General features: G+C 32.8%; 1 protein-coding gene across 2 annotated transcripts in view; it reads left to right on the top strand.

Annotated features, from left to right (window-relative positions):
• The window catches only part of LOC112050965 (rho GTPase-activating protein conundrum), a 96,806-nt gene that overhangs the window by 22,991 nt on the left and 60,046 nt on the right, over positions 1–13,769 (top strand). For both annotated transcript variants that reach the window (XM_024089382.2, XM_024089383.2), the window contains exon 2: positions 11,260–11,407. In XM_024089382.2, the coding sequence (XP_023945150.2) occupies positions 11,278–11,407 (130 nt within the window). In that variant the 5' untranslated portion in view covers positions 11,260–11,277. The remainder of the gene's footprint in view (positions 1–11,259; positions 11,408–13,769) is intronic.

Raw genomic sequence — 13,769 nt, 5'->3', positions numbered from 1 at the left:
ACTTATCAAAAAGTGATATGGTCCCTGTGGGAGGATAGGAATAGGATGGATCTTTAGACGCGAGTGGGTCCGTACTTATGCTAGTTCATGATTTTAAATCATTATAGTATTAAAGGATTGTCTATCATTAATCGAAATAACATCACTTTGCAAACTCGTAATAAGCATCGAAAAAGATCTGAATATTTTACAAAACTTTATGAATTTGCTGTTTAATGGATGGAGTTTTAAATAGTCTTGTACCTTGCTCGGTTAGACGATCACCTTGAACTTAATCTAACTTTACTTAGAGACTCCTCGGGTTTTTATCAACGTATTATCGCAGGTGCTAAACAACGTTTACAGGATAATCAACCTTAATATTGAAGTCCTAAGTACTGAATTGGTAAATTTGTGATTTTTAAACGTAGTCGTAACATATTGGTTTACGATTTTTTGCTCACGCCTTTAGGTTGGTGTTTGATATAGGTTCATCATGATGTAGGAATTTACACCATATGTCATTTAAATTAAGATAGAGTTTTCAATGATAAGAATGATTCCAATAAAAAATATTAAATGGATTCGGAGTGCTTATTTTATCATTTTAACTTTGTTTACTGTCGGGTTTATGCATACGAATGATAATAATTTTTCACTCAATTTGAATATTTATGATATTTCGTCTTACAACATCACTTTCTTTTAGATATTATTATTATTAAATAAATAATTCTATATTTTTTGAATAAATATTATTTATCATTTTCAAACAGAAAACATTTTTTTACTAATCCCACGAAAACAAACGACTTTGTGGCACAAGAAGTAGCATTTTTATTAATCCAGAGTATAATATAATATCTCCATCCCAAATCGGTCTGTACCTACTTGGGGCGTGAAGAAGTAACAAACATACACAAAAACTATCGCATCTATAATCTTAGTGTGATTAGGACGATATCTTCAAGGTGTCATTACAGAGTAAATTCTAGAGAGTTAAAGAAAGTGATCGTTACTTCTAAATTGTAGAGCATGTTTCTTGCTGTGATCAATCATACTGGTACAATAGAACTGAATGCACTCAGGTTTATGATACTTTTATCTCTATCGCATGAGTACATAAGAATGCGAACGGTAAACAATACGTTTACTTGATGGATTAGAAATAAAATGTTAAGTAAGAGCCAGCAGCTTAACACCATTTTAGCAGTAATCCATCTTGTTATGTATCTATTTTTAAAATGAACAAACAAAGCAAGGATGGTTTTCTTTTTACTCTATTTCATATAAACAAAAAAACAAGTAGAAAGTTTAGAAAGAAGAAAAGAATAGAATCAAAATTGAAAAGCGCCAGGAATATAGTAGATTAGCTGACACCGCGCGGTTTCACTCGCGTGGTTCTCGTTCCCGTAGGAATACGGAGATAATATATAGCTTATAGCCTTCCTCGATAAATGGGCTATCTAACACTGAAAGAATTTTTCAAATCGGACCAGTAGTTCCTGAGATTAGCGCGTTCAATCAAACAAACAAACAAACTCTTCAGCTTTATAATATTAGTATAGATTAGTATAGATGAGGCCTTAGAAACGATGATTATTTATTTTAATATAATAACATGTATTTAGTCACACAATAAACTTCCCAAATTAGTCACCGATAAACAAAAGTGTGTAAGAGTGGTTTAACATATTTGTGATACGCAAAATCATGATAGGAAAACCCTATACCTACCAACAGGAGTTATTTTTAAAAACACTTAACTTTGACGTGTGCTATCTCCATCACTTGAAGGATTATTTTGCTCTTGGAATTTTTGCACATTGCGCTACTAATCCTTCTGTCAAAACTAGACAGATCTTGTTAGTGGTTTGAGATCACACTGATAAATGAGCTTAAAATACTTCACAGAATATAAATACGGCATCTGTTTGAGATAGTTAACCTAATTCTTGGCTGAAAAGCGTTAAGGACGAGATTAATCAGCCAGATAAAGTAAAAACCTCCAGCAATAGTCAATGGATAAATATAGCAATGGAAGAAAAAATACAATTAGGTAGTTTAGTATTCGATTGCTATCAAACATAGAACTAAATTAATCTGATAATATTATATAGAATGAATTACCATGCTGGTAGTATTTCCCCATAATGAAGCAAATGAAGCACCCGACATTTTGCAAGGCAAGACATTCGACTAGCGGGAACGGGCTGTTGTGTCGAATGTCAAGAACACTCACAATATTTGTAGGGCAAATCAGTGAATGAGATCAGGTACGTGGACCGCGAGAGAAGTTGCGCCATACCACTATTGTTTCTTCCAAATAGACTGAGACTTGTCATTGTTTTGCAATGATACGTTTCATTGAAAATTTTGGAGGCTCTAAATGATTTAGGTAACGGCATATAGAGACTTGTTCTGTTAGTTTGACTACATGTTGATCAGATACCAGGTCGACATCCTGTACGAGCAAACAAATGTAGTTTAAGTTATAAAAATAGGAGTCAGCAGTTCATAGTTGGTAATGATATCTGTAATTTTTTCATTGGAAAACGTGCTACAGAGATATTCGCGTGTAAAGTCAAAATATGAGAAACAAATTAACACAAAAAGAACATAAATGAATTTAGAAAAACGAAATATGACAAGAATATGTACTGAGCCGTCATATTCCAGTGGATATGACCTCATCCCCTGATTCCGGAGGGTGTGGGTTCGAATCCGGTCCGGGGCATGCATCGTTTGAGACAATATGACGTGTCTCAAAACGTGAAGGAAAAACATCGTGAGGAAACCTACATACCAGAGAATTTTCTTAATTCTCTGCGTGTGTGAAGTCTGCCAATCCGCGTAGTGGACAATTGAACTAACCCCTCTCATTATGAAAGGAGAGCTCAGCAGTGATGGGATATGGGTTGATAATGAATGAATATGTATTAAGCAATAATAATTTAATTAACAAAATACAAAGAGTAACTTTCCATTGTCTCATATTGAAGGCAACTAAGGGATGTGAGGAAAGCGATATTTCAAGAGAGAACACTGAAGAATTATGATCAGGAAGAATTTCACACTAAATGAACAAAATCAACAACCGATAAATCTGAATACAAAGACATAATAACTTCTTACGATAGTGTAATATGTGAACTGTTATGTAAATGTAAAGGAAATCCCATCATTTATATTCAATTTCTTGTAATACGAGTAACATACAACCGGTGCTAGTGTCTACGTGAGGTTGTGGAAGAGATATGATAAGCAGCCGTCCATAACTCTGCAAGCGATTAACGACTTTATTAGTGAAGAAATAAAAGTTATAATTAAATTTCATTCAATTTTCGATGGTAATTAAGTTGGAGATATTGTTACTGCGTCGTTTAAGAAGTAAATACCCGTATACTTTATTGTGGTTACTAATAAAAATCCATTATAATTAAAATATTATTAATATTATGCTACATTTTTTAAATTATCAGCCAAAAGTTCAAACTCAACTTTTTTATGTTGTCGTTGGTCAGTTAATAATTATGATAGTATTGTTCTTAAGGCATAGTATAGAATAGTAGCGTGCACAATGATTTCAACTAGGGTAGGTACTACTACACCGACTATAGATTTTGTATCTATGAAGCTCCGAAGCTCTCTTTTGATTTGAAGAAGAAGAAAAAATATTTTATTGCACGCAAAAATAAATAATAAACATTAAAAATGAATAATTTAAATATTGTATTATGAGTAGCATGCAAAGGCGGCCTTATTGCTATAAGCAATCTCTGAATTAAAGTGATTTGATGGAGCTAGGTAGCGAGTTAGATATTGTGTTGGTATCTCTACCACCATAATTGATCGAAATTGGCAGTTTGAAGCCAAAATCAGCAATAACAGATGAAAGTATTCTAAAAGTAGACAAAGGTCACGTTTCGACTACCAAAGTCGCTAAGTTGATATTATTGGTAGCAATGATATTCTGTTTCTATTACGTTCACATAGAATAGGTAAACGTTGTTTATCCAAGATTATGCCACCGCAATTAACACCACTCGGGGACATTACACAAAGTTGAAAGAGTTGAATATATGACGAAACAGAGCATCTGCAACTGTTGAGCAAATTAGGTTCGTAATTTAAAAAATTGCCCATCTACAGAATATATATTTTATTTCTGAGCCAAAATGAAAGTATACACCAATTATAACACTGGATGCAGTGATTAGGTTATGTAAGTCATACATATGATAATTCTAATTCATAATATCGTTACGTAAGTCTCTGTAATACAGCGAGCTTGCTTGTTATAAATGTTATAAGACTGACTCTGCCATTTTTTCCTTTTATCTCTGTGTAATTAATTACGCTTCCATGTTTCAGTAGGAAGTTCTAGTTTGTGGCACGTGGGAAAGTAAGCCTATATACCCATTGCCTAATGAGATGATTTGGTGCAACCTTCTTGGTGATGTTATAATTTTTTATAACATTAATTAAATTATGAGTCGCTTTAGTTGTGAAACTCAATATATTCATTGCGAAGGTAACTGATGTTTAATTGAAGTTCGTTTTAGTTTTTTTCAATGTTACATGTTATATAATTAATTTCTTTATAAGACTTATGAAATCAGCAAAGGAGTTTTAAAATTATGGTAAATATTTAAAATGTGTGGTGTAACGTACAACATTTCTGTGGTGTAACATAATATTAAAAAGGTTCTTTTTTTGGTTTCACATATTGTTTAGTTTTACCTATTTACTATCTTACGTATTTCTTCAACATTCATACTTATTCTCTGTGTAGTACGTATGTAAATATTTACCTGTAATGTTTATGTAGACGCAGACTTATGGTCGTTCTTTTCCATTAGCTATATTAGTATTTCCAGTTAGTCAAAGTCAATAGTTACACGTATACCTACGTATAATACTTAGTATATTTTTTGCGGTGGTATCATGTTTTGTGATTTTTTAATAATATTTCTTAATTAGTCGGTACCTAATTAACGTTCTCACTTATACTTTTAGAATTTGAAAAGTATACAGGTTTAGCGAATAAAAAGTCTTCATTATCTTACTATTTTTTGTTGTGAACAAATTTTTTTTATATTTCATGTGATATTTTAATAGAAAAGGCTATAACCGTCGAAGTTGTAATTTTATGTACGAAATCTGATTATTTGATAAGTGAAATGTGCAAATTAATGAAAAATTACTTTCTCATTACGTTCTATTTTTATTAGTCATGTTTTAATTTGTTCCAATTAACAGTCGGCTAATTATTTCTTTTTCCAAAAACTGAACATCATTATGTCTCATTATCTCACTTGATCTAAATTTGATCATTATAATAATATATTACGATGACCAATTAGAATCAAAATTAATTTCACAGGAAGTAATTAAAATTAAATAATAAATGTAAATTATTTTAAACTAACTTTACAGGCCGAGTTTTTAGATCGAAGATCGTTTTTAATTGCAGCGTCACGTAATCGACCTCGGTATTTGAGTGAAGCTTATCTCTGTAATTGAGAAGAAACTACTGGACAAAATAATTTTTAAGAAAATAAAACTAACTTTGGATTAACAACTGACAAAACTGACAAAGAAGTTACAAAGAATTGTGTCTAAAAGGGTCTTTTTGAATTTTAGCAGATCTAATAAAGCTACAATTCAAGATATTTAATAAAGAGTGTTTGACTGTAGCTACAATCAGATTGAGACGTCGGTAGTAATCGTTTCTGATACTCAGAATCCATTATGCATAAATGATGTCATAATACATGATCTTGCTGCTGCATATTAATGAAATATGAGTAATCGTATAGCTATTCTAGCTTACTGATACATTGATTAATGTATTGTTCAATTATATTTTTTGTTTCTACTTCCTACGCAGTGGAGATAAATCTCTCAACTTAAGCGTGTCTTTGAACTTATCGTATACTTTTTGGATTATTACTGAATCATTTTAGACCAGTTTTATTTAATTTGTTTTGCAATGCAATATTTGTGGCCTATATCATCAATTTAATACATGGAATAACGTATAACATCATCGAACTACCGTTCGCATCAAATACATTTGCTGCTCTGAAGTTTATACGAAATTATGTAATTTAAGTATGTACAATTTTCCCGTTTATTTTCTACGGTATTATAAAGCTACTATTTGGTCGTCTGTATAGCATCAATTTAAAGTCATATTTAATCTTAAAGAATTTATAATATTTCAGAAATATAAAATTGTACACCTAAGGATTGCCAATTTAAAATTTACTTTAAAGAATTTTGTAAGTTCACCGTATTTGAGAAACAAGATGTGATTTAGGTAACAGAAGTACGTACCTGACGTGTGACGTCATTAAAGCTAGTATGAATGTTTTGCAAATAAGTTAGAACACCGCTGAATATCTGATCGTATGAAGATACGTGGACAGATAAAATTTTATTACGAACCGGAACATTATTGTGTGACATTCACCTTCAAGAGGCGTTTTTGATGTTATTGACAAAGTTTTATTGTGTTTTATGGAAGCAATGAATTTTATACTCATGGAATATATAAAATAAGAGGTGATCTCAGATTTCTATCCTTTAGCAGTTAGCTTATTAATCGTAAACTGTTTTTTGGAAGAGATCGCCCGAAGAACTAATACCGCCATATTTATTACTGTTGTATTTATTACTGAAATGACATACATATTAGGCTTAACATCTATGCTTGGATGACAAGCACAAAAGACGCGTTCCTTGCAATTAATTCCTGCGAAGTCTTTCTTTATTGACTATGCATATTTATAAGCTATGGTATTCCACTAAACTGTTATTGTTTAGCTATCTACTTGTTCGGCCAATGATTACTATAAAAAAATTATTACATACATGTAACAGTACTTTACTTCATTGACTGTAGCAATCAATGCGGAAATGCAACAGGATGAGGATGTTGTGTTCCGATTGAAGTTCAGTAGCGACATTATTGAAGTACAAAGTATATCTATGGATGGTATCCATAGTTACGCTTTGAAAAACGAGTACCTAATGTATATGCAACTGTACATACAATAATTAACGAAAAATTAGTTGTCTTATGTTTGTTAAACAAGATTCTTTTTACGTTTAGAAAGCTATTGAGAAGTTATCAACAGAAATATTTTGGGAACAGTTAGTTTATCTTCCTGTCTTTTTTTAAAAGTATAATCTATTAGGAGTTAAGGCTCCACAGTATTCAAATCAAAATACGATATAAGTAGTAAGCACAATTAACGATTGTTTAAGAAATAGAAAAATAAATGTAAGAAATTTCAAACTGCAAATTTATAGCCATAATACGTGAATAAGGATAATTATACCTATATGTATAGGTTTCCTCGAATTTTAAACAATGACTATGGTCGAATTTTGATCGGTATAAAAAAGAATCGTAAAATATTGACAGAACTAGTTGAATTTTGTGGAATCGAATCGTATTACTAAATTAGTGTTCCTACTGTTTGCAAAAAACAACATTAAGAAGACTAACTGTACTCAATTAAACGATAAGTATCAAAATATTAATGAATTCAAGAATAGGTATATCACATGTATTTGTACCGATAAAAATATTATTAATAACATATTTTAATATAAACAAGGTTTCATCATTAAGTAAACAAGTTGTAGAACATATGTCTGCGTCAAAAGGCTGAATCATTATAAATTTCAAGGGGCTTTTTACAACCTCATGAAAATTCAAGCCGATTGACATTGGAATAAAGGTCATTATCGAATGTCATAATTACATTTTGTATGAACTCAAACATCAGTGGTATTGTATTCGAGTATTTCATTCATTTCGTGTTTTATAATCCCTACATTCATTATTACTTTTTGAATGTGACTCGATTTTATGAGCTTCATTTATAATAAAACTATTAACCGGTGTTCATTAACATATTTTTTGCGGTGCGTTGAATTCCATAAAGACCTGCCAATAATTTATCAACTTAACTTTCTTTTAGAAGTTACTTGAGGTTAACTTTGGAACTGGTCTGAAAGTTTCATCGCGTCAAAGTATTTTATTTTATCTATTTTTAATATTTTTGTGTCGCATTGGTTGGGATGGTCATTACATCGTAAAGTACCTAAATCATAGTGTATTATGTAAATTTAGTTTTAAAATGACGTTGACCGTGAACGGTCCGTAATAGCATCACATTTTTTGCTCCAAATATTTAAACACGTCAACTTATTTAAATGGATTAACGCAAATCTAATTTTGAATAAAAATATTTTGAACCTCGCATTAAAGATAATTTATAGCTCATTTTTAAAATTTCAATGTCCTATTAATGACGGTCTCGCCTAAATTCATACGACCACACCTATTCGAGTGCAGGAATTTGTGTGATAAAGTGTTAGCGTCAAATTGCTAATTTAACACTGAGACCGTCAAAGCAGATTTATGTAGACGTTTCTTCAATGTATTATAAAGTATTCATGCAGGTATAAGTAAGATTTATATTAATAGGTACCTACTTAAAAAAAAAAAAATTCAGATGGATTACAAATAACACTTTTCTTGGAAATATGCAGAAATAGCCGAATAGCCGATGTTCGTTGGGGTCCTAAGACGCTGGAATGGCGACCTCGCACTACAAAGCGTAGTGTAAGTAGACAAGGTGGACCGACGACATCAATCGAGTCGCAGGGATTCGCTGATGCAGGCGGCTCAGTATCGTGATGTTTGGAAGTCCCTACAAAAAGCCTATGACCTGCAGTGGACGTCCATCGGCTGATATAATGATGATGATGACGCTGCAGAAATGTTTTACTTTACAAATATTACAAATTGTTAAAAATAGTAATTAAGCTTTAATAATTGTAATTAACAATAATTAAAGACTTCAAAACTGTCTCGGGACGCTCGACAGAAGTGATAACTTAAACCTGCTGCCGTATGCGTGAGAGAAAGGGAAGCCAGACAGAGTGATACCGTAACGCGTTACGTTACGAAGCGGTTTACCCATCCATAAGAAGTTATCACTTCCATTACCTATATTAAAAGGTAAAGGCTGAAGGATGTTGTTTTATATCGGTATTTATTAATTTTGCTTACATTTTCTGCAATTTTAAGGAATGCAACGTAGAATTCAATGAGGTTTGATAATAAAGGATTTATTACTTGTCGACTTCAATTAAAGGCTTCTTAATTGAGTCGGCGCCGCTTTAATCGGCTTTAATCGGTTAACGTTAATATGGTTTCCACGGCCTTGTCTTTGAGATATTTGCTTATGGACTAAGGCTCCAGTCGTACCGTCTATAGAAACACATTAAGAGGTATGTTCATGATTCTAATAATTATCATGACTCTTGTAAAATTTCTTTATTATAATAAATCAAAATCAACAAAAATATTAAGAATTCACAGTTGCTAAGCTTTTTTGATATCGTGCTTTTTAATTTAATTTAATTTAAAACTGAAATTATAATACAGTTTTTGCATTCTTCGATTTCAATATCTACTAATATTCAGATACAATTAATTTTTAATGTGTAAGAGTAATATAATTATAAAATTAAACTATGCTATCTAATTGCGACACTTTATTATCAATTTAGGCTGTGTGTTACTCGCTGCATACCTATCGTAATTTATCTCGGATGGGTTGACAAGTTTTGGAAATATCGTTTTATACAATATGCACATGAATGTTTACACACATCACGAGAGCATAAATGACGTTTTGTTCAATAAATTCAACAACGTCCCTTCGCCGCCTCGTCCACGTCCTAATCCCGTTTCGTATGCAGCGACCTTAAAGTGTCACACAGCCTAAATTGATTGTATGTATTGCAATTAGATAGCATAGTTTAATTTTATAGTTATCTCTGTGCTACACAATCGCAAGCTCCAATTTTATGTTCCCAAAACCTTTGTGTGTTTGACGTTTTGATGTTCTAGTAATTAAATTTAGATACGATAAGATAACCTTATCTATGGCTTTTAAATTCAATGAACGCACTCGTAAAAGATAAAATACGCTTAACATTATTAACAGATTATTATCATTAACATTTAAAACGTATTTCGCAATCTACGAGTGTTGAGACTAAATGGCTGTAGTGGCAAAGGTTGCTGACACTGTTTATGAAAAGATAATAATGTAATCTGATAAATAAGTAATTATATGTATTACATACAAGAGAAGATCCGTCAAAGAATCAAAGTCACTGATATAGCTCAGCGAGTTGTGATAATATGGGGCGCATAGTTTGAAGATTCGAAGGATGTTGGGGTCGCAAGGTGTTGAAATGGCGACAACGCTTAATAAAGTCGCTAGATGCTGGCCGTTAAAAACCGTGGTGTTTGTACGTCCTTACAATAGGCCTATGTCCAGCTGTGGGCGTCTGATAATGATGATAATGATACTACGTAGTAGCTGACGCCCGCGACTTCTTTGGAGTAAATTTCGTTTTTATAAATCCCGCAGGAACCATGGATTTTACGGGATAAAAAGTAACCGATGTTCTGCTTAAAAGTCCACATACCACTGTACCAACATTCATCTAAATGTCTGAGATTTTGGTTATATCGTTATAGCGGACTCCAGCGACTTCGTCCGCATAAAATTCAGTTTTCACGAACCCCGCGGGAACCATGGATTTTCCCGGGATGAAAAGTAGCCTATTTATTAAGCCAGACTATCTATCCCTACTTCAAATTTCAGGTGATTCGGTTCAGTAGCCGAGGCGTGAAAGAGTAACGAACATTCATACCAGTAAAATCAACAGGTATTCGCAAATATCAGAAATCCATGGATTTTTTCGGGATAAAAAGTAGCCTATGTATTAATCCAGAGTAAAATCTATTTCCATTCCAAATAACAGCCAAGTCGCTTAAGTAGTAGCGACGTTAAAGAGTAACAAACATCCAATCCAACATATATCCATACAAACTTTCGCGTTTATAATACTAGTAAGATTTATAGTTTAAGACAATTAACAAGGTTAAGTGCAACTCTCTCTCAACTCAACTTTTCAGTTGTGTGCATTTTAAGAAATTAATTAACACGTGTCTCAAACGGTGAAGGAAAACATCGTGCCTCGGAAACCTGCACACCAGAGGATATCTTAATTCTCTGCGTTTGTGAAGTCTGCCAATCCGCATTTGGCCAGCGGACTATTGGCCTAACCCCTCTCATTCTGAGAGGAGACTCGAGCTCAGCAGTGAGCCGTATATGGGTTGACGACGATAGTTTAAGAACGTTGTGGCAAATATTCAAACTGTTCCCTTGTTTACAGGAGACCCCGGAGGTGCACATGTCAGTGCCGCTGCCGGCGCGCGCGCCGGACCCCGCGGCGCTGGCGGCCTACTGGGCGGAGTACGAGGACTTGTGCCGACAGATCAGCACCGCGCACAGCAACGACGACGACGACAACCATTATGAAGGTATGACAGTAGATACAGAGATTCTGTGTCAGCACAGTTAGATTCGCACAAACATTTATTTGTATCAAGACCAAAAACGAGGCGTTACCCTTTTATAGGTCTGATTCCTGATATAACTTGATTATCTTTAATACAAGAGTATAAAACTAAAGTGTGTTCTATCTAAGATTATATCTACACTTACCATCAGTTGAGATCAAGGTCAAACGTCAGCCTATCCAGCCATATTTCACTCTATCTTGCATTATAAGAACCCACAAATTGAAACATTTCTAGACCAGACAGGTTCTATTTTAGACCACTTGCTTGGCTCAATGGCAAACGGTAGAAATAGAGCTTTTTGTGACAGAGCTTGTCTCGAGTATGTTTATTTCTCTGATTTCTAGTCTAAAGGAATATCTGTGTAATTATAATTATAGGATCATGAAACTTAACATTAACTTAACGTCAAGGATTGATGGACTCAGAGCAGCACATTATTATGACCTTTGAAGTGTTCCAATGTTTAGAGCAATGTACTACTTCATTCACTATGGGCCATTTGGTTTATCAACAAGTATTTATACATATCTTGACTGCTATAAAAACAATATTATAAATTCATCATCGCAACTACATAAAATGTCTTTAAGTGAAACTCAGCGATGCTGCTTAACGTTGCCTCTCTGGGCGATCTCTCCTCACTAATCTCTAAATTAATTAAACTTATTCGCTCATCTGTATGCTCAAAAACACCTCTATTGAATCCCCGAGTACATCTGATTCGTTTGCCACTGCCAGTGTTGCCACATACCGATCTCTATCGTCAGCCGCTTAATGGACTCACAATTATGTTACACGTACCATTTTATATAGAGCTAATTTATCAGTTTTGCAATTATTTCGCAAAACATTACAACCAGGTTTGTGAATAATTACAATTTATTTTAAGTACTCATTCGTCACACGTCGATAATCAAGAGAATACTAATTACCCATTTAGCCGTTTCAAATGTACGAATATTGTTCGCGCAAAAATTACATGTATATGTGAAATATTTGTCATATCGACGGCCTTTTGCTTTAAAAGACAGTTCATAATTATAGACTATTTTTGAACAAACCCATGCCATAGATATATCGGCTTTGTCTTTCTTCTGCTTGTAATTATTCTTGTCAGTTTTAAGCACATATTCGTAATGAAGCGAATTTTTTGCGTTTATAATATTAGTAGGATAGGATTATAATGTTACAAATGAATTTGCAAAAAGAAAGTTTCCTATCAGAAAACTAAACACTGAATTAATCGATACATTTTCATTCATATTGATATTTTTACTAATCACGTGCGCAGCAAAACATCCAAAATCGATCGCAAAAATAACCTCATTATAATATTGTTGTTACAAATATAACATGTAAAGAAAACGCTGATTACGAATTCTAAGAACGTAAACAAATCTAAATGCGTATAACTTCCTGTGCAACATTTTGACCTCAAATGAGGTGTTCCACTTAATAAATTATTTAATGTCACAGATACTATTATCTACTCTAATGTTGTAATAGATATAATGGAAAGCAATAAAATAAGTAAACAAAACAGTTAGGCACCGGCAGATAAGGCTACATTTTAAACATATTCAACGATTTTATACCTATGATAGTATAAAATCTTTGCAAGTGATAGGATATCAAATATGGTTTAAATACAAATTTAAATACTCTGCGGTTAGAATTTAAGTGAGCCTTTTTATCAACAGGTACATAATTAGAGACATCCCTACTAAACTCAATGCTATTATTTTTCAGAGGTTTCGTAATGAGGTAGTGGTATCAACCAAACTACTGCGTATTATATTAATAATACATATATTAATCGAGTGATAGATAGATACTTTAAATGGAGTCATCATACCAATTCTGGATTTAAGAATTACTTTAACAGCGCCTTTCAATTGACCATTGATAATAATGCCTAAAAGAAGAAACGTTATCATTATGATATTTATAAAAAGAAGTTTACATACTTTATGTTATTATGGATGTTATTTAGAAGTTCATGTCATGTGATTGTTGTGAAGATTTCATTCGATATTGATCGAATGTTCACTCGGCTTGGATCGTAACTTGAATTGTCTTCAACTTAAAACAATATCCCCTTGAAATGATTCGTGACACACATGAAATGCAGTAATTTAAAAGTAAAATCAGCTGATTTTACTATACCTACATGATTTTACTATGCGCCGATATATGAACATTCAATGAGGAAAATGAACCTTCAATTTATATATTTCATAGCATGTATTTCGTTACCTGTTTTCCAATCCGTTGATACAACTTGTTCTCAGAAATTGCAAAAAGCCGTTAAGCAAATGCC

This window comes from Bicyclus anynana, chromosome 1, assembly GCF_947172395.1.
Source record: "Bicyclus anynana chromosome 1, ilBicAnyn1.1, whole genome shotgun sequence".
NCBI classification, from domain to species: domain Eukaryota; kingdom Metazoa; phylum Arthropoda; class Insecta; order Lepidoptera; family Nymphalidae; genus Bicyclus; species Bicyclus anynana.
This window is presented reverse-complemented; position numbering and strand designations above follow the sequence as displayed.